This window comes from Nycticebus coucang, chromosome 6, assembly GCF_027406575.1.
Source record: "Nycticebus coucang isolate mNycCou1 chromosome 6, mNycCou1.pri, whole genome shotgun sequence".
In the NCBI taxonomy this organism is placed as follows: Eukaryota; Metazoa; Chordata; class Mammalia; order Primates; family Lorisidae; genus Nycticebus; species Nycticebus coucang.
In genome coordinates this window covers 74,171,673-74,192,625 of record NC_069785.1, presented here as the reverse complement: position 1 = coordinate 74,192,625, position 20,953 = coordinate 74,171,673, and the positions used below count along the sequence as shown (strand labels likewise).

The 20,953-nt window shown below is 42.3% G+C and overlaps 1 protein-coding gene across 2 annotated transcripts in view; it reads right to left on the bottom strand.

The window, feature by feature from the left end:
• THSD4 (thrombospondin type 1 domain containing 4) overlaps nucleotides 1–20,953 on the bottom strand; it is a 640,675-nt gene that overhangs the window by 474,514 nt on the left and 145,208 nt on the right. For both annotated transcript variants that reach the window (XM_053594803.1, XM_053594804.1), the window contains exon 6: nucleotides 19,358–19,460. In XM_053594803.1, the coding sequence (XP_053450778.1) occupies nucleotides 19,358–19,460 (103 nt within the window). The remainder of the gene's footprint in view (nucleotides 1–19,357; nucleotides 19,461–20,953) is intronic.

The following is a 20,953-nucleotide window of genomic DNA, read 5'->3' as shown; positions in this document are numbered from 1 at the left end:
ATGTATGGACATTTCTCGCCTTTCTTTTGTATTACTTGGGGCCACATTCCCAGGGTTCTCACTCATCTGAGTTTGGAGTTAAGAGCACTTTAGAGAAAAGGCATCAGAAGTGCTGTACCTCTAGTTTAAGTAGAATATTATGGTACTGACATAATTCAACCCAACTTACCTGTGAAATCCTGGCAAAAGATCCATGGGCTGCTCTTTTCTAAGATAAAGGATCTGAACAGGACACAGGGCAAGATCTTTTTTACCCAGATTCTCCCTTTGCCACCCCTGGGCACTGTGCTCTCAACAGAGCAGATCGCGCCTCCACTCCCAACCCTGCAATGGAACCCACTGTCAATGCTGCCTCCAATGTTTATGCTACATAGAAGTCTACATTTCCACAAACAGAGCACACACACAAAAAAACAAAAACTCTCAAGATCACCAATTTTGTGATGACTTATAGCTGCTTACTAGCTATTTGATCCGATCTTAGCAAGTTGCTGTACCTCTCCAGACCTAAATTGAAGCTGAACCTGATAATGTCACCTTATAAAAGTGTTCTGAGGATCAGGGGAGATACTTCCTGTAAAGAATCTCAGCATAACACCTGCCACCGAGTAAACATTCAATAAGCGTTACTATTATTAGACAATAAATCTTCAGCGAGCTGGGTATGGAGTCAAGTGGTACTAAGAGGTTCAGAAGTAAAAGCCATCGCTCCTGACATTATGAATTTTACAGAGTAGTCAAGAAGATAAGGGTGGCGCCTGTGGCTCAAAGGGGTAGGGCGCCAGCCCCATACGCTGGAGGTGGTGGGTTCAAACCCAGCCCCAGCCAGAAACTGCAAAAAAAAAAAAAAAGAAGATAACAGTAACATACAAGAAACAAGTGGTAGGAAACCGTATTTGTGTAATAGGAAGGCTGGACACAGTGAGCATGAGTTCAAGTTCATAATCTCATTGGCAAAGGTTGACCAAGTGACTGTTTACAACAGGGTTAAAAATACCTAACCTGCCTACCTCATGAGATTGTTCCGAAGGTCAAAGAAATAATGTAAGTGAAACTGCTCTAGGGGCTAGAGAACTTCACGCCTGTGTACCTTCAAGTCCAGGAGCAGAGCTTAGAGGTGGTGAGTCAGAACCAAGGCACCGGGAGGTTCCTACAAACAGGACTGTGACAGCACCAGGACCGACCCACGGTTCATGCAAAGGTAACACACCTCCCTCCCTTCTTTTGTTCTTTCCCCTTTTACTTCACTCCTTTCCTTTTTTACTTCTTTCTTACAATGATACCAGGCTACGGTACAGCTGGTTATACATCAGTGAACCTTTGAAAACATATTTAATCCAAACACCACATAAGGCAGGGTCTCCCCTTGGTGCTGGACCCCAGTGGTTTAACTGAGACTCCAAACATTCCCTCAGTTTGGGAAATGTGTGACAGTGTATCTACAGAACACAATCGAAACGTGAAAAGTTGAATTAAAAACATTCCTTTGGAAAGAAAACACCCTCCAACTTCAGTTCACTGGCCTTATCTTCGGGACTAGAGAAACGGCAGTAACAGTAAAAATATAATAGCTGACATTTATCGAGCACATTCTAAGCGCTACCTGTAGGAATTATTTTCATTTAATGAAAACTTTGAGGGAGATACTACTATTATCCTCATTTTACTGACAGGGGTTCTGAGGCATATGGTCCCAGAGCCAGTAAACATCAGAGTTAGGGTGTTAATGGCTGTTCTTCCCCGGGCCTAAGGCAAAGGACAAAAAAACAGTGATGACTGAACAGAACAAGTGGGAACCTTTGTCATCCAAAAGCTTTACAAATTAGCCATCCAGAAAACAAAATTCTTCATGGCAGAAAAATCCCAACAAATCTGTAGTTACCAAACAAGTACTTTTCATACATGCAAACTGATTTCTCAAATGGAGAAAAGATTATCTTAAATTTTCCTAATGCTATGGGAAGGAGATTCTACTTTACATAAAACATGAATCTAGAAACAGCTGCATATACTGAACTTCTGTAAATGAAATACCAACTATATTTACCAAAGGACTTCGCTAGGGTACATGTGTAGTAAATATTTAATAAAATAATTGCTTTGCAATCTGAAAAGTCATTCAATAATTTATCTGTTTTGTAAATTTGGATTTATAGCACACTCTTGACATTCCTGAGGCATACATCCGGACAGAACCTTCTCAAATTCCCAGATTCACAAATATAAGAATGTTTATAGAGGCTCCCAGCTTTCTCTTGAATCACATTTCCACGGAGAGTCATATGAGTTTCCTGTTCATAGCTTTACACTACACAAAAGTAACCACACTTTTAAATTTCACTGAATGCTCATCTCTCACTTGACTGCCATTCTCCACAGACAAGAAATCATTTCTCAGGTAACTAACAAGCATTGTTGCAAATGCCTAAATGCACAGAACAACAAAGACAAATGACTCTTTTTCATCTACGTATCTCACAAAGCACACTTTTCAAATTCCTATCTCGGCCAAACTCTATGCCCCAGACTCACAGGAGAATATACAAAGAGTTGCAAACCCCAAAGTTAAATCCATGAACACCCAGGGTCTGGGCACATTTACTAAGTTTACCTGGGCAGAAACATGAGGGAATAGCCACAGAATCCACAGAAATTCCATAGTTCTTGCTAACCTAAGAGTTACAGAAGTTGACTGAGCCATTTGGGGATGAGTCCAGAAAGTTCAACTATAGAAACACTGGCCACATGAATTAAAAGGATTCGCTTATTCATTAAAAATATCTATACTTTGTATGAGTTAGGCTGGTGAATGGTGTATGAGTAAGGCTGAAACTTGGATGATTTCACTGCCTTCAGTCATGGAGTCCTGTCACAGCTGGTGCACTGGGCCCAAAGCCCCAGCCATCAGACCTTCTCAGAACACTGTCCTGGAACACTCACCCTCTGGCTGTGTTTGGACCCCCCCCCCCCCAAAAAAAAAAAACAAACCACCACTAACCATGAAAGACAAACAGGAGAGAGGCAAAGACAAGGTGAGCGAGCAAAGAAGAAAAGAAAAAAACAGAAGAAACAAAGAAAAACAATCAAAGAAACAGAAAGAAATATAGGAAAAGGGGAGGGAGGGAATACAGAGAAGAAAGAAAAGAGAATGAAGTAAAGAGAGAAAGAATGAAAAAGGAATTTGGCTGCTGTGGGTGGGGGAGAGATTATCATTTCAAAATATATAGCTTATGTATTTCAGAACATATTTGGAAACACTGCTGCCAAATTTCCAAATTATTTATTTGTTTATACCCCTTTTGTTCCAGAGAGGTATCACAGATTTCACTGCCAGATTAATTTGCCTGAAACTCAGCTCTGATCACCTCTCCTGCTTAAAAACCCCAATCGCTCCTCACTGCCTATAAAACACAGTCCAATTTCCTTAGCCTCCTATTGGAGGCTCTCTATAATCTAGCCCCAAACTTCCAGGCCAACCTCATCCTACGCCGCTCCCTTTTATAAACCGCTTCCTCCAGCCAAAGGGCACTTGCCGATGTTTCCTAACTTCTGTATTTGCCGTCCAAGCACCCCTGCTTGAACGGTTCACTCTGCCTGGAATGCCCCTCCCCTACATCTGCAAATGCCCAACCCCCCTCACTCTTGGAAGCCCTGCCCTGAGGATGCCAAGCATTGCAGTATGCAGTCGGCTACCAGCAGCAGAGCTTATAGCATTTATTCACATGCTCTATGCATGTCACCTCAGGGGAACCACACGACAGGACAAAGTCATTTCAAGTCATTTCTTAATTTTCTAGATTAAAAAACTGTGGTGTAGGGAGGCCGGAACTTGTGTCCTGGGGTTGTGTTCTTTGCCCATTGCTCTTCCTTTACCTTAAGGCCACCTCTCACGCAGAAGAACAAAAGGTGGCTGCATGAATCAACGCCAACATGTTGTAGCAATTCTTTTTTTATTTTTTTTTAAAGGGGAAAAAGTGCACCTTTCCAATCTGTGTGAACTTGAATTCGCTTGTCCAGTCCTGAGTCACAGTTTCACTTGGCATCCCCCGTGCAGCCCTTGCCAGGTTCCATGAGGCAGGACACTCACCACACTGGCTGACTCAGAAAGGTGACAGGCCCCGGAGGCCCTCGGAGCCAGGCTGGGTGCAGATCCAGTGGGCCCCTCCACACTCCCTACTTGGAGATGCCACATGAACACACACAGAAGGAGTCTGATAACTTCCATAAATGTCAGTGAGCAAGTTTTACTCCTTCACATCCTAAGAATGTGCCAAGGGATTTGTAAAAGGTGCCATTTATCACCAAGGGTGGGAGAGCAGGTTGCTAATGCTCTTTATACAACCTCCAAATCCTGCTTAAACAAACATGGCAACTGGGTGTAGGACAAGGCGTCACAATTGATTGATGGGGGTCTATTAAGCACGCAAAGTGGCCAATATCTACATGTTTGCTGGACGAGGGCCAGAGCTATTACATGATGAGTTGTTACGTAACCTTAAGTACAAATGGAATCTGAGCCGCACACATCTGATACACTTCCCCTTTCTAATTTTTGGCTTCAAGAGGTTACATGAATTCATTGGAATGTTAAGAGTCCTCCCATCCATCCTCTTCCTTCCCTAATGACAGGCAGGCCTCATGATCACTGCAGAAACATCTCCTAATAGTTAAAAGTTTTCCCCGCACCGAAAAGCTCCACCATCCTGTTTAAATCTGCGCTATTTTTAATGGGGAGTTGCTCCATTATAAAATCAATACAATTTCCTGCAGCATAAGTTTAGATGCAAGCTATTTCCTAGGATGAATCCAAATTTCAAATCAATCCCCTGGACAAAACTCCACTCAGCCCGATAAATTAGGGCTCACTCGATAAAATTTTAAAGCAAAAATAAGTTAATCCAATAACATGTGAAATCTGCGGTTGCCTGCCAGTTTCTTGTCCCTGTTCTGTTGTTGACTTCTGTCCTCACTGAACTCGGACAAGGCTTGTCTGCCTGGCCTTTCTTCCCTCTGCAATTACCTCTTCACCCTTCACCTGCCACATTTCAGCCTCTCCCAATGGAAACTCTGTGCCCCCCCACCCAGAGTCTACTCTCTATCCTTCTTGCAGTGACAAAGAAATACCATCTGCAGCAAGATTCCAAAGAAAAGCATCAACTGAGCACAACGCAGAGCTTTGTCTTCCTAAACTTTCTTATTATTAACAATTACTAGGTAGCAAACTCAAGCCAAATTCTCTTGACCACATCCAGAGGTAATAGTGGGTTGTGAATCAGTTACATTTTAAAAATCTCTCTCTGCTTCTTAGCTGTCTTTAGTTTAAAACTAGAACCCATAACCCTGTTTTACTTCTCAACTTCTTAAATATAATTGAACAGATATTTGTCAACAAAGTTTCGCAGGGGCTTCCTCACAGGGCACAGTGGTGGTAGTGTGTGTGTGTGTGTGTGTGTGTGTGTGTGTGTGTATGGCAACACAAAAGAAAAAATACAGATAAAAATCTAAGCTCTATGCATCAAACAGTCTCACCTTCCAGGAGGAATCTGATACTATGGAGTGGTAATAATCACTTCTCCTTTTGTCTACAAAAGACCGTACATGTGCCACCTTAGTCCCAGCACAGAAAGGGCCAGAAGGTATGTCTACACTGGTGGGTTGACCGAAGATTAATGGAAACCATCAGGGGGCAAAAGTGATCTCAGAGGAGCAGTGGCAGTGGCAGAGAAAGAAAGAAATAGTGAAGAAAAAAGCCAGAAATATCTCCCGCATTAAACAGAAATGGTTGTTTCCATGTCTTAGCAATTGTGAATTGAGCTGCAATAAACATTCTACCTAGCAAATGTCCTTGTGATAAAATGATTTATTTTTTCTTTGGAGTTAATATCTAGTAACGGCATTGCAGAATCAAATAAAAGGTCTTTGAGGATGCTCCATACGTCTTTCCGTAGAGGTTGTATTAGTTTGCAGTCCCCCCAACAGTATAAAAGATTTCCCTTCTCTCCATATCCATACCAGTATCTGTAGCTTTGGGATTTTGTGATGTGGGCTCTTCTCACTGGGGTTAGGTGAAACCTCAGAGTAGGAATGAATTAATAAACGGTGGCATATGTATACCATGGAATACTACTCAGCCATTTAAAATGGAGACTTTACATCTTTTGTATTAACCTGGATTACAGGTGGCCAAGGTGGGTGATTGCTTGAGCTCAGGAGTTCTAAACCAGTCTGAGCAAGAGTGAGACCACCCTCTCTACTAAAAAAATAAAATTAAAAAAGATTAGGAAAACTAGCCAGCCATTGTGGTGCACGCCTGTACTCCTAGCTACTTGAGAGACTGAGGCAAGAGAATTGCTTGAGCCCAAGAGTTTGAGGTTGCTGTGAGCTATGATGATGCCACAGCACTCTACCCAGGGTGACAGAGTGAGACTCTCAGTCTCAAAAAAATTAAATAAAATCAGCAGGCTGGTGAAAAGAAGATGCAGGGTGACAAGATGGCTGCTTTCAAATAATCTGAATGGTATTGTCTCCTAAGTTGAAACACACTGATCTTAGTAAAGTGTCAAAAGAATGGAAACCTAAGTATCCAATGTACTCAATACTAATATGAAACCAATTAAAAAACAACTACACACCCACAGATGCAAATAGGAAATGCAATCCAAACACAGAATGCAAACTATTTAATACAGAAATGGTCTAGTTTTAACGACTACCCTTGATTTAGTTGCTCTACCTCCAGATACACCATCCCCATAAAAGAATCCTTACTTTAAAGGACTCTGGGAGACCAGGCCTACCCCTGACTACATTAGCCATCCTAAAGCCATCTCTTAGAAAATTCCAATCAGCTACATATCATTTGATTTTTATTTACATTTTAAATGTGAACATATTTATACAATGTACAATAACATGTGTTTATCATATTTATTTGCATCACCCCCCTCCTTGCTGTATTTTAAAAATTAGAAACTATATACAGTGTATTTATAGTAAGATCTTAAAGCAATGCTGTGAACCTTCAACGCATCCCTGTTTAATAAAGAATAGAAACTTATCCCAAATTTTCAAGCAACTAGCAGGGTTAATTGAACTGGTCAATGTAACCATCATTTTAAAGATAGAAAAATTGTAGAGATGGCAAAGAAGCAGCACACATGCTTCCATTTCCCCCTCCCATGCCAGAGCAAGGCATTACTAATCGATCCCAGTGACACTCCTTGCTCCTAAATCCAGCATATAAGAGGCGACAGAGGCGAGGAGACCTGCTTGTTATGACTCATGTACTATATGCTAAAGAAAACAGCCAGGGTGATAAATAAACAACATAACCCAAAGCATAGAAATCAGCTGAAATAAATATTTCATAACAATATTCAGCAGGGGACCAGTGCAGTGGCTCATGCCTATCATCCTAGCACTCAGGGTGGCCAAGGCAGGTGACTGCTTGAGCTCAGGGGTTTGGAACTAGTCTGAGCACAAGTGAGACGCCCCCTCTACTAGAAGAAGAAATTTTTTTTAAAAATAGAAAGATTAGCCAGAATTATGGTGGTACCTGTAGTCCCAGCAACTCGGGAGGCTGAGGCAAGAGGATTGTTTGAGCCCAAGAGTTTGAGGTTGCTGTGAGCTATGATGCTGCCACAGCACTCTACTCAGGGTGACAGAGTGAGACCCTGTCTCTTAAAAACAAAACAAAACAAAAAAACAATGGCAGGCTGGTGAAAAGAAGTTGCAGGGTGACAAGATGGCTGCTTTCAAATATCTGAAGCAAAAACTTAGATGTTTAGTTCAACATGGCTCAGAGGATGGCCAGGTAATAAATAACCATTTCAGGGTAGGTCATAGTGGCATTATAAGAATGTGTTGAAGCAGAGTTTACCCAAGCAAAAGAAAAGAAGGATGCACATTTTCCCTATTCTTCCCACCTCCAACTGCAGATATACAAGAGATTTTTCCTTTAATCCTTTGTAAACAAGTCCCACTGATCCATGGAATGTTCTCATTGAAACTTCTAAGAAATGGAAACTAGCAGGTATGGTTACTGTTTAACAGCTTTGGGGGAAGGGGCAATGTCACCAGGGGAGAATGTCTATGATAAATATGTAAAGGATGGGCTGAATTTAGAAGTAAAATAAAAATTACATACTCACTGGTCATGTTCTAGCTCTACATCCTCTAACTCTTGGAGCCTCTTGATGTGAGCATGATATTAATCTCTCCACATTCAGAATGGTACAACAAAATGTCCCAAACACTCCTTCAGGACACAGCCCTACCTATTTACAACAGGGTGACCTCTGCTCAAAGGGTGAGAGAACTAGGCAACAAGAGATTAAGACAGAGTCCTAGGATTTCCTGGAGAAGTTTTAGTAGTCTTGATGTAAAAACACATTTGTTTGTTTTTAAAGGAAATGAATCAGTCATGGCTTGGTCTCATGGAGGGAAAAATTCTTCCACAGTCCCTAAGGCCATCACTGCTCTGAGCACGACAAGCTGTGCTAATGTAACTTCTTATTGACTCTGCCTCTTCTGTTTTATCCTGTGATCTGGGGCAGACCATCTCACCCTTTGGAGTCTCAGTTCCTGCATGTATAGAACAGGAATACCGTAGACTAGGAGATCCCGACCCATCCATCCTGACCAGCACCATGAGGACTGAGCCAGGCAGTCTTTGTAGAAAGCTAAGTTCTTGGAAGAGAGAAACAATAGCATTACATCTCATTGTTTAGTATTTTGCAATGGGTTTAAGTTCTACGCTTGGTTTCCAATTTTTAAAATTATTCATATTTAGACTAATCTGCTCATTAGATGATGAAATAGACCCCGAGGCTTTTTTCACTAATTACCCAGAATGACACTGGTACAAGCTCCAGGAAAGAAATTGTTGACACCTTTCAGAACATCCTAGAGCAGGAGCAATTTTCTCCTCCAACGATCTTTCCTTTTTCATACTCTACATTGCCCAGTGAAAGGACTCACAGAGTTACGTGATAACCATTTGCCCCATCCTACAATCTCCCACCTCTTCAGCTAAAGAGAGAAACACAGTGTGGGTGCAAGAGGTAGACATATTCCAGAGGCATTTCACAGAGTTCTCCTTCCTACAGACACCAGAGCCGAGGATTACAGAAATCAGAGGGAGGATACAGAATCCTGTGCTTCTCCCTGAGGTCACTCCCCTACACATGATGCAGTGGCCCATGCCCCGTGTAAACGTACCCTAGAAAAACTGCACTATGCAAGCATACATGTTTGTGAGCAAAGGGGATTCCCTAGGCACATGTCATACACGTATAAGGAGGCCTTGATATACAATCTTCAGAAATGCATATACAACCCCCCCAAAAAAGAATGATCCTCACATATTATATTCCAATTCCAATAATTTCCCAAAGGTGTGAAGAACCCCTCCAAGCCTAATGATGACATGACAGCTGGTAAGCCAGGCAGGCACTGATTTGTCATGAGTTTCTGGAGTAGACATTGGTCACCATTTTGGGCCATCCAGTACCCACTCACCCTTCCTTTGGCACAGCATGTGGATATCCTTTTTTAGAATTACTTCTACCCCTCTGTGTGTGGTTTTGGCGAGACTGTCACTCAGGTGTCATAGGTCCTCTGGCTAATGGGTGCGGGGCATATGGCATAAGCCAAGCCAGTTCATGTCTTGTTTCCAGGACTCCAACTCTTAGCTAGAGAAACTGCGGGAACTTTCCCTCCAGCCCCCGCAGCACACTGGTGAGTCTACTGGTGCTGCCCTCTCTGACTCCCAGAGCCTTCTGGTTTCTGTCCTTCGCCAAGCCTGGTTCTCCACACTCCCTGCTGGTTCTCTGAGCTACTGGATATCCCTCCAGCAGAATCCCTTTGTGGCTGACTTCACCAGAATTGCTGTCTGTTGCTTACAAAAATAGAACGCTAACTAATACGGATGTCCAGCTTGCTTCCTCGGATTCCAGAAAGAATTATCAGAGAATTCCTAGGCCCAACAAAGCCTTGTGCTTCTAAATGGTTCTAAAATGATACCATGCACTCTTAATACTTTATTTTTATTAATATACAAAAATTATATATACTTACAGGGTATAATGAGATATTTTAATACATGTACACATTCTGGAATGAGCAAATCAGGCTAATTAACATATCCATCACCTCAAACCTATTTCTTTGTGGTGAGAACGTTTGGAATCTTCTCTTTTAGCCATTTTGAAATACACACCACATTATTATTAACTACAGTCACCTGGCTGCAGAGCAGATTCACTTTGTTTAACTGAAACTTTGAGCCCTTTGATCAACATTTCACCTTTCCCACTCACTTCCACTCACCTCAGTCTCCGGTAACCACCATTCCGCTTTCTACTTCTATGAGTTCAAATTTTTTACATTCCACACAGAAGTGAGGTCAGGCAGCATTTTACTTTTTGTGCTTGCTAATTTCACTTAGTGATGTCCTCCAGGTTCATCCATGTTGTCACAAATGTTCTAAATGTTCTTAAGGCTGAATCATACTCTGTTGTATATATACCACACGTTTTTAATCCATTCATCTCTTTACAGGCACTTAAGTGGTTTCCCTATTTTAGCTATTGTGAATAATGCTGGCACAAACATGGAACACAGACATCTCTTCGACATACTGATTTCAGTTCCTTTGGATATACACCCAGAAGGGGGACTGCTAGACCATATGACAATTCATTTTTCAGTATTTGGTTTTGTTTTGTTTTTTGAGATAAAGACAGTCTCACTCTATTGCCAAAACTAGGGTGCAGTGGCATCATCATAGTTCACTACAACCTCAAACTACTGGGCTCATGTGACCCTCCTGTCTAAGCCTCCTCAGTAGCTGGAACTACAGGTGCGTGCCACCACATCCAGGTAATTTTTCTATTTTTTTGTAGAAATGTGGTCTCACTATGTTGCTCATGCTGGTTTCAAACTCCTTGCCTCAAGCAATCCTCCCACCTGAGCCTCCCAAAGTGCTAAGATTACAGGTGTGAGTCACTGTGCCTGGCCACTTCTGTTTTTTTGAGAAACCTCCAAACTGTTTTCCAAAATAGCTCTTTTAACTTATATTCCCACCAATGGTATACAGCAGTTCCCTTTCTCTACATCCTGGGCACAGTTACTATCTTCATCTTTTTGATCTTTTTGATAAAAGCCATTCTAACAGGTGCAAGATTATATCTTATTGTGGTTTTATTTACATTTTCCTGATGATTAGAGATGTTAAATATTTTATGATATATCTGTTGGCCTTCTGTATGCCTTCTTTTGAGAAGTATCTATTCAAGTCCTTTGCTCAATTTTAATAGGGTTTTGGGTATTGTTTTTATTGAGTGGCTGAGTTTTTTATATACTTTGATGATGAGCCCCTTATCTGATGTATGGTTTGTAGCTTTTTCTCCTAGCAGGAGAAACTAAAACAAAAACTATAAGTCAGTTCTCCCTAAAATTCTCTTGTTACTCCACAGGCAGTAGAAATGAGTATTTAAAATAAGAGAAAGAGAGAGAAAGAATTTAGTAAGCCTTAAAATAGTTCCACAGTGGTGAAACTTACACTGACTCTAAATTTCACCTTCAGAGATAGAAACACACACAGAGAGAGAAGGGAAAATGGAATAATGGGTTTATTAGAGTGCAATGCAGTGGTTCTCAACCTGTGGGTCGTGACCCACAGGAACTGTATGAAAGGGCTGCAGTATTAGGAAGGTTGAGAACCACTGGTAATGTATATATAATGAAGTGCACAGATGGTAAGCTCAGTGGATTTTGATAACTAGTTATTCCACGCCAATCCTAATATAGAACATTATCACCACTCCAGAAGGTTCTATCATGCCCCCTTCTAGCAAATACTCCCTCCTACCTGCCTAGACACACATCGTTCTGATTTCTGATTTCTATCACCGTAGGCTGTTTCTCCCTGTTCTAGAACATCATAGAAATGGAATTAGGCAGTATGTACATACTCTTGTGTCTGGCTTATTTTGCTCAGCATAATGTTTTTGAGACTCATTCAGGTTTTTACACGTGTCAGTAATATGTTCCTTTTTCATTGCAGAGTGATATTCCATTGTATACATATACCACAATTTGTTATTCAGTCTTCTGTTGATGGCTTTGTGGGTTGTTTCCAGTTTTGAGCTAAGAGGAAAACATATACTGTGAACATTCCTAAATAAGTCTTTTAACATATACTGTGAACATTCCTAAATAAGTCTTTTGGCTATATAATTACTTTCATTTCTCTTGAATAAATTAATTTTCATTAAATGGTGAAGAAGCTTTTTATGGAAGCTTATACAGAAGCAATAATACACATCTTCCAAGAGGATAAAATATTTTTTTCCTGTGTGCTTATTTTGCATTTTCTTTTCTTGGAGGACAGAACAGGTCCACAGACAGCATTCTATCAAATCTACACACCCTCTTCACAAGCTTCATTTTCTCCCTCTATCCTCATTTCTCTACCATTCTAAGCAAACCTTTCTCTTTGTCCTTAAACTAGAAAACGTTTTCACTACGCCTTACTCGGGGCAATATTTTTTAAAGAGTTGCCTATATTTACTGGCTACCTTCTTTCATTTCTTTCTGCCAGGGCTCCCACCATCCTGTTCTAATCTTATTTTCTCAGTCATCTCCTTGACCTTTGGCAGCATTCCGAGTGTTGACCACCTCTCCTTCTTGAAATCTTTCCCCTGGCTTCCACGTAGGTAAAAGTAGCGATTCCTATTGTCAGACTGAGTGTGAATCTGGCTCTATTGCTTACGAGCTGGGTGACTTGGGTCAAGTTATTTAACTATTCTGTGCTTTTGCTTTTTCAGTAAAATGAGGGTAATAAGAGTACCCAGTTCATAGAGTCATTGTGAGGATGACGTAAGTAAGCACTTAGAACAGTGCTTTGTCTAGAATAAGTGCTCAATAAATATAAATTTCAGAATCTTGTTACCCTTGTCACCATTCTTTCAGACTCAACATGTATAAAACAAAAAACTCATCATTTTGTTTTCCCAAAGAGGTCTTCGATGACATGCTGTCCCCAAAGCAATCATGGCCTAGTCTCGCCATTATTCCCAGGCATGCATGAGAGAGCTCTGAGAATGGAACTCGTGGGGGGCATTCCAGATATCTCACCTTGAAATGCAAACTACCCACACCTGTCTAAGTTCTGCCCTGTCCATTCTGAAGGTTCATAATGATTACGGACTGTGTGTGCAGGAGGTTGGCCAGGGAATTAGAGCATCTACGAATAAAGCTACTTTATTAAAACATGAACATCCTAATTCCAGGACCCCCAGCGTGGAGTCCTAAGCTTCCCTCCCTCATAGTTGTGATAATACTGTCTGTGTTTTTATCTGACTGACCCTGCCCCATGCCCCACCATGGCGTCCGTGTGAGGGCAACCTGCTGGATAGGTGAAGGAATCAGAGGCATGGCCGGGCTCCTGGCCACCAACATTCACCCCTGGACCCTCAGAGCTTTAAGTAAGGGGAAGAACTTGGTTAAAGGGGCACAGGGCCCTGTGCATACATGCCACTGTATAGCTTACAGTGACCCCGCAAAACTCTATAGGGCCTACGTGGCACCTTTAATATTTCCCAGAGCAAAATCTACTATTCTAGCAAACAGCATAATAAAAGTCACATGGGCTTACAAGGAAGGCATTCAGGGAGTTTCACTGGTGCTCCCTGTCCCTGCTACTCACTAGGTCTGGTCACATATATTTCATTTCTCCTCCTCTGAGCACACAGTGGGATGATACTTCCCTGTAGTCTTTGAAGTTAAGTGGGACAGGAGACTTGCTTTGGTCAATGAGATGTGAACACCAGCAGTGGGGATCATTTCTGGTTGAAGCTTCAAGAACTTGAGTATGAGTCACTTGGTCCCTTTCCCTGCCTCACTGAAAGTAGGAGTTGGGACACAGCTTCTACCAGTCTGGGCTCCCGAATGAGCAGAACACACACTCCGTTACATGTGTAGCATGAGTGAGAAACAGACTTTTGTTAAGTTGTTGGGATTTGGGGGTTATGTGTTACTGCAGCAGAAGCTAGCCGCTCCTGATATATGCAACTGCCCTGTTCATGTCATCAGTTGTCAACCTCCAGTTTCTGACTCAGCCTCACCTCCGGATGTTTGATTTCTGCTCTATTTAGTTCAGCTCTCAGGGAAACACTGTAAGCTATCCAAACACAAAGGTGCTCCCGGGTTAGGGACTAAGACTGCACATGCATCTGTAGAACCTACAGTGACCCAGCAAAACTCTACCGTCTACACTGGCCAGAAACAGGTAGCGTTTTCCCCAGTGTCAGTATCTAAGCCAAGAGGCTTCCTGTTAAACTATCCTATTCGAGCTAGATTGCTGGTTTTCAGAGTGAAAGGACATTGGGACGACAGACTCACACCATCACTGTCCTGGGTACAGGAGAATGAGTGAAATGGTATTTCTGGGTCTTCCATCGAGCTATGAGAAAAATTCCTAGAGGCATTATTCTTAGGATATGTCACCATATCCAGGAAATGCAATTAAAGCCTAAGAAGAATCTGGTAAAATTAACGTGTTTATCAGCAAGTACACTCTTTCACTATTCTATGTGGCACTGTACTAAATCAGTGCAGCTGTTTCCAGACCTAGGCACATGTGAACAGCAGTACACGGCCAAACAAAACCAAGAGCCTGATGCAAAATCTAGCCGTAAAGGATGAAAACCCTGCAGAAACATCAGGTGTATCTTCCTCACACCAGTTAGCCTGGGAGCCATGTAAGAGGAAGAAGGATAAAAATCAAGAAAACAATCTTAGCAGCAAAAGAAATTACTTAAACAAAGCCAAAGGAAAAGTGACTTCAGTGACTGTGGGCTCCTTCCCTCCTTCCAAGCATGTGAGAAAATCAATCTCAGTGAATACTTTTAAAAGTCAAATGAATTTTCTGGTAATACACTGAAGAAGATAATTGACTAATCTGTAACTATTCTGTATTTCCCTTTACTCCGTAAAACTCGTGGATGCTAATTAGCTCATGAAATCTCTCGGTGGCTTATCTTCAAGTCGCACATACACTGATTCCACAGAAGAATCTGTTTTTCTGTGCGGCCCAATCCCCACTTCCCTACCTCCACTTCGTGTGATGTGGGCCCCTCACCCCAAGGGTGGTCACATAACTAGGCCAGCCCAAGTACTCCCTGCCCCAAACTTAGGTCCAGGGATAGGAACATGATGTGAACAAGATCACCGTGTAGTTTTCCAAGATGAGATTGAATCAGTCACTAGGTATATTAGTTCCTAGGACTGCAATAAGGTATCACACAAACTGGTTGGCGTAAACAACAGGAATTTATTCTCTTATAGTTCTAGAGGCTAGAAATCTCAAATCAAGGTGTCAACAGGCCACGATCCCTCCAAAATGTCTCAGGGAAAAAGCTTTCCATTTCTCTTGCTGGTTTCTAGTAGTTACCAGCAATATTTTGTGCCCCTTTGATCAAAGCTTCATCACTCCCATCTCTGTCTTCACATGGCTGTCCTCCCCCATCTGTATCTTCATGTGGTATTCTCCACATGTGCCTCTGTATCTCTCCTTGTCTTGTAAGGATGCCAGTCAGCATGGATTAGGATCTACCCTCCTCCAGTGTGACCTCTTCTTAATCACATCTGTGAAGACCCTCGCTCCAAAAAGAGTCATATTTACAGATACTAGGGGTTAGGAATTCAATCTGTCTTTTGAAGGAGTGCAATTCAACTGATGATACCATGTGAGAGAGGGGACCTCCAATTGTGATTGCAAGGTCAAAGCCACATACGTTTGCTTATCTCCCAGAGATGGAAGTAAGCAGAAGTAAGACAGGAAGAAAGACCAGAAAGGCGGGGCCCTAATGTCATGGACTCCTCTGAATTCCAGTCCACCTCTTCGATTTCCTAGTAACATGGCCAACAACATCCTTTTCTTCTTTAAATGTACTTAGTTGGGGACTAAGAGTTCCAGGTAATACAGCCGCCCAGGAATAATGTTATATAACTATATCAAATAGTTATATTATATATATATATATAATATATAATGTTATAAAACTATATCAAATAGTTTCCCATAATCTGTGTGGGGGAAAAAAGGATGGGATATTTATGAAAAAGATTGGCCATGGTCTGATCACTTGAAATTAAATGATGGGAACTTATTATTATGCTGTAATATTATACTATTCTATTTTTACCTCCGTTTGACATTTTCCGAAAAATTTCAGTTAACTCAGATGTTTAAAAAACAAGTTTTCCCAGGTAGGGGAAGAGACGTAAAAAAGAACAACAGTGGAGTCAAATGTTAACCAGAAAACAGCAGCCATCCACAGGGAACATGTGTATTATGTGAAAACATTAGCAGAGTATTTTCTTTGTAGCCCACACAAGGCTATCAATATTAGAGCAAGTCTACCGGACCTGGAGGTCTTGGACAACTGCAGCTGGGCGATGACCAGCTCCAGCTCCAGGGGAAATAATGAAGCACGCGGAGCGGTGTGCACTGCTGGGAGAATTCATCTTCCCTCCCGTTACAACAACACGGTTATTATCACAGCTAGAAATAAAGCAAGGTGCGGCTCAGACAAAAGACAGGGTCACTTCTCTAAAGGTCCACTGACAAGTATTATTCTTCTGACATACAAATATATGCCATGGTTTATGAAACGCCCACGATTCTGTCCCTCAACTCAGGCTAGAGTCATCACCTCTCCGGAAATCCTGCCTTCCTCTTGGATTAGCGGATCTCAACTCTGGCTGCCCCTAAGAATTGCCTGGGATCTTTACAAAAGCTAGCAACCCTGACCAGTGAAATCATAATCTCTACAGGTGGGGCCGTCAGTGATTCTGATGAGCAAGCAGGGCTGAGAAGCACTGCCTTGCACAGACCATGAGGCAGCCACTCTCTTTGGAAGCAAACACTTCTCTAAGAATCTCCTATTGTTCAGACCAGCCGCACCTCCTGACCTGCTCCACTAAGTAGAACTTAGTCAATCCAGGGCCTCTTTAACTTCCTAAAGCTTCCCTGACAAAATACCACAAGCTGGATGGCTTGAAACAACAGAAATGTACTCTCAGAATTCTAAAGGCTAGAAGTCCAAAATCAAGGCGCTGGCAGGGCCATGTCCACTTTGAAGGCTGCGGGAGAGGAGACTGCCCTGTCTCTCCCTAGCCCTTGGGGGTTGCCATCAACCTTGGCGTTACTTGGCTTGTAGACGTCTCACTCCAATATCTGCGCTATCATCATTTGGCATCCTCCCTGTATGCCCTTTCTCCTCTTCTTCTAAGAACATCAATCATGCTAGATTAAGAGCATGAGTTCTAGTAGGAACTGAATATGACTAATTATAACCCTACTTCCAAATAAGGTCACTTTCTGAGGTTCCAGGAGAGGACACTATTGTCACTGTGCACTCTCCCTCACCCATGTTAAGCAAGTCTTAGAATTTGTTTTCACCAGAATGCATCTAAGACCAACCTCACTGCGAGTACAATGACTTTTTCAGTAAATATTTGTTTTAATCATTTCAGATTTCTAGAAGAGTTGCAAAGATAGTACAGAGAGTTCCTGTTCACCTTTCATTCAACTTCCCCTGATGCTAATGTCTTTTAAAACTTGGGTACATTTATAAAAACTAAGACATTAACACTAACATATTTTTAATGAACCTATCCAATTTTTTTCTTCTTGAGTTAGACTTTCACTTTGTTGCCAGACTGGCATGCAGTAGCCTGATAGCTCTCTGTAGCCTCAAATTCCTGGGCTCAAGCAATTCTCCTGATTCAGCCTCCCAAGTAGCTGGGACTCAGATGCATACCACCATGTCTAGCTAATTTTATTATCTGTTGTAGAGACAGGGTCCTGCTATGTTTCCCAGACTGGTCTTGAACTCCTGATGTCAAGCAATTCTCTCTCCTCAGCCTCCAAAAGTGCTGGGGTTACAGGCGTGAGCCCCTGCTCTCAGCCCAACCTATAACTTCATACACATTTCACCAGGTTTTCTAGCAATGTCCTTTTTCTATTCCAGGATTCAAACTGTGGTACCACCTTGAATTCAGTATAATGCTTTCAAGAATGAAAAAGGTCAGAACCAAGATCTATCCACAGAATTGGGACCTCACTCCAGGCTTTCTTCCTTTGCTCACCCTCCAGCCTCTTACCCACCCCTTGTATTTGCATTCAGCTGGTGCTACATTTCATCTGCACATTTTCCCGTTTGGATCTGATCATCCTAACCTTTCAGTCAAGTTTGTTCTTAACAATTCTGAAGTCACGGAGCCACTGTGAGACTCTAATGGAAGCCCCAAACTCTCCTCTGAGAACAATGCACAGACTAAAGCAATTTTGCATCCAATTTCAGAGTGGATCCAATCCTAGATAGCAATTCCCCTTCCCCAGAACCAAGAGCTTTTAGGTACTACCAGGCACAGTTTGGCTTTCCTAGGCATTGATTCTGCAACGAAATCACCACAGCTGTCTACCTGTCCCTCTCTCCAGACTGTTTCTCCAGACCTGAGCCATCGCAGCAGTCTCCGCACTCTAGTTTTTGGCCAACTCCAGCCATCCCAGCCACTATGTTGTACTGAGGTTGAGAAGGGCTGGCTGGCAGAGCTCTTCTGTGGGCCATCCGAGGCAGCTGGGCTTCCCTTTCAACGAGCTTGGCTGTCAGCAGCTGGGCTTCCCTTTCAGTGAGCTTGGCTGTCAGCACAGAACCTCCACAAGTTTTGCTTGACCCAATACCACTTGGGAGCCTACTTTCTCCATGATGAGAAGAAATGTCTCAGAATATAACACTTCTTAGTCTAAAGGCATGTGACCATGTTTCAACAAAGAAAAGTTGACATGCTTTGCCAACTTCAGATCTTCTGTCATTTGGAAATAACAGGGACCTTGGTCCCCAGAGCAATGCCTGCCTATTTCTATCTTTTTGGAAACAGCATGCTGGGATCTCCACGATGCAAACACACAAGTGTCAACCCTACATGCTTTCTTAAGCCCCCACATCAGCCTTTGTAGAAGCAACAATGAAAATGGGAAACCCATTCCCATTCACTGCTCCAACTGACTTCTCAAACCCTATTCTGTCCCCCTCACTGCACTACTCTCAGATGGCTGTTATTTCCATCAATACCTCATCCACCCAACTCCATGCAGAAGATGGCAGGTGTCACCTGAGCTATGCTACCTTTAGTAAAGCCCCGTGCAGGGCCACACTTTCTCCCCACTAACACCCATCCAGGATCATACCAATGCCTCCAGCATCAACCAGAAGGCAACGGCATTGAAGAACAGACAAAACAAATTTCCAACAATTTCTATGGCCAGGGTCAAGTCTATTCTTACCTTCTGCAAATGGTTCCCACTCATAAAACCGGCCCATGAATGGCTTGTTGTTGTAGGACGCACACTGAACCTCCCGGATGCTTCTACTGCTTTCTGGACACACCTAATGGAGCAGATATTAAATATGCAATCAGTGTCCACACTCTCCATAGCCCCAGCCAAATCCCAGGATACCTTTCCAATGCTACCTACTGGTCCTCCTCTACCTAAACAAGGGTTTCTGAAAATTTGCTCATAATCTCTGTTAAAAGTGTTAAAGGCAGATCCCCAAGCTTCACTCCAAGTTTACTAACTCAGCATCTTTGTAGGGACACTAAATTTTTAACAAGCTGTCAAGGTTAATTTTTTGCATACCACAATTTGAAAACCACTGCCCTAAACCTTCTGTTCCTGACAAACGGCGGCCGTCCGTTTCCATCTGTTTGACTTAGTTCACGCCATTTCTCTTACATGGAATGATGCCCACAGCAAACGTGTTCAGAGCCCTTACCATGCACCACACACTACTTTAAATATGCTGCATGTATTAACTCATTTATTCCTTGCAACAACCAATGAAGTAATATTATAGTTTTGCAGATTTTTCACAGAGAGCAATGTAAGGTACGAAGAAGTTCCACAGCCAGTGAGGGCCATGGCCTAGATTCAAGTCCAAGCAGTATGGTACCCACAGGCTATCTCTCCTTACCAACTCCATCTTCTCTAAATTCTGCCCACCACCTAAAGCAGGGGTTTCCCACCTTTAGCTTGAAAAAGAATTACTCAGAGATCTGGCTGGAAATGCAAACTTCTGGTCCCTCCCCCAGGGATTATTATTCAGTAAATATGAGATGAGGTCCAGGAATCCATCTTTTAGTCAAGTTTATCCAGGTGACTCTGATACACTAGAATACTCAAAGAAAATGTATAGCCCCCCTACCTTATTTCTTTCTTATTTATATCAAATGGTAAGTATGAGCAAAGTGTAACATAAAGTAAGTGTGAAAAAGTAAAATAGTAAGATTAGAATCTTGGCTGGGCACTGTGGCTCACACCTGTAATCCCAGAGCTCTGGGTGGCCAAGGTGGGTGGATTGCTTGAGCTCAGGAGTTCAAAATCAGCCTGAGCAAGAGTGAGACCTCCTCTCTACCAAAAATAGAAAAACTAGCTAGGTGACGTGGTAGGAACCTGTAATCCCAGCTGTTTGGAAAGCTAAGACAGGAGGATAGCTTGAATCCAGGAGTTTGAGGTTGCTGTGAGCTAGGCTGAGACCATCGTACTCTAGCCTAGGCAACAGAGTGAGACTCTGTCTCAAAAAAAAAAAAAAAAAGATCGGAATCTCTAATTCATATTGTGGATCAAGTATGATCAAGCTTTTTTAATCCTAGCTGCTTAAATGCGGTGTGTATATGTTTTTATGTTTTAAAATCAGAAAGAGAAGGAACCTGGCCCCTTAAACCTTAAAAAGCACTGTGTCATTAAAAAGTCTCTGGAACAAACTGGCTAATACAACAGTCCAAAGTCTTCATGGATTTGTAAAGAAACCAACTAAAAGCACAGGTCTCCAGGAAGACAGGGGAACAGAGGGAGGACTGAACCCAGGTGGGAGTGAAAACA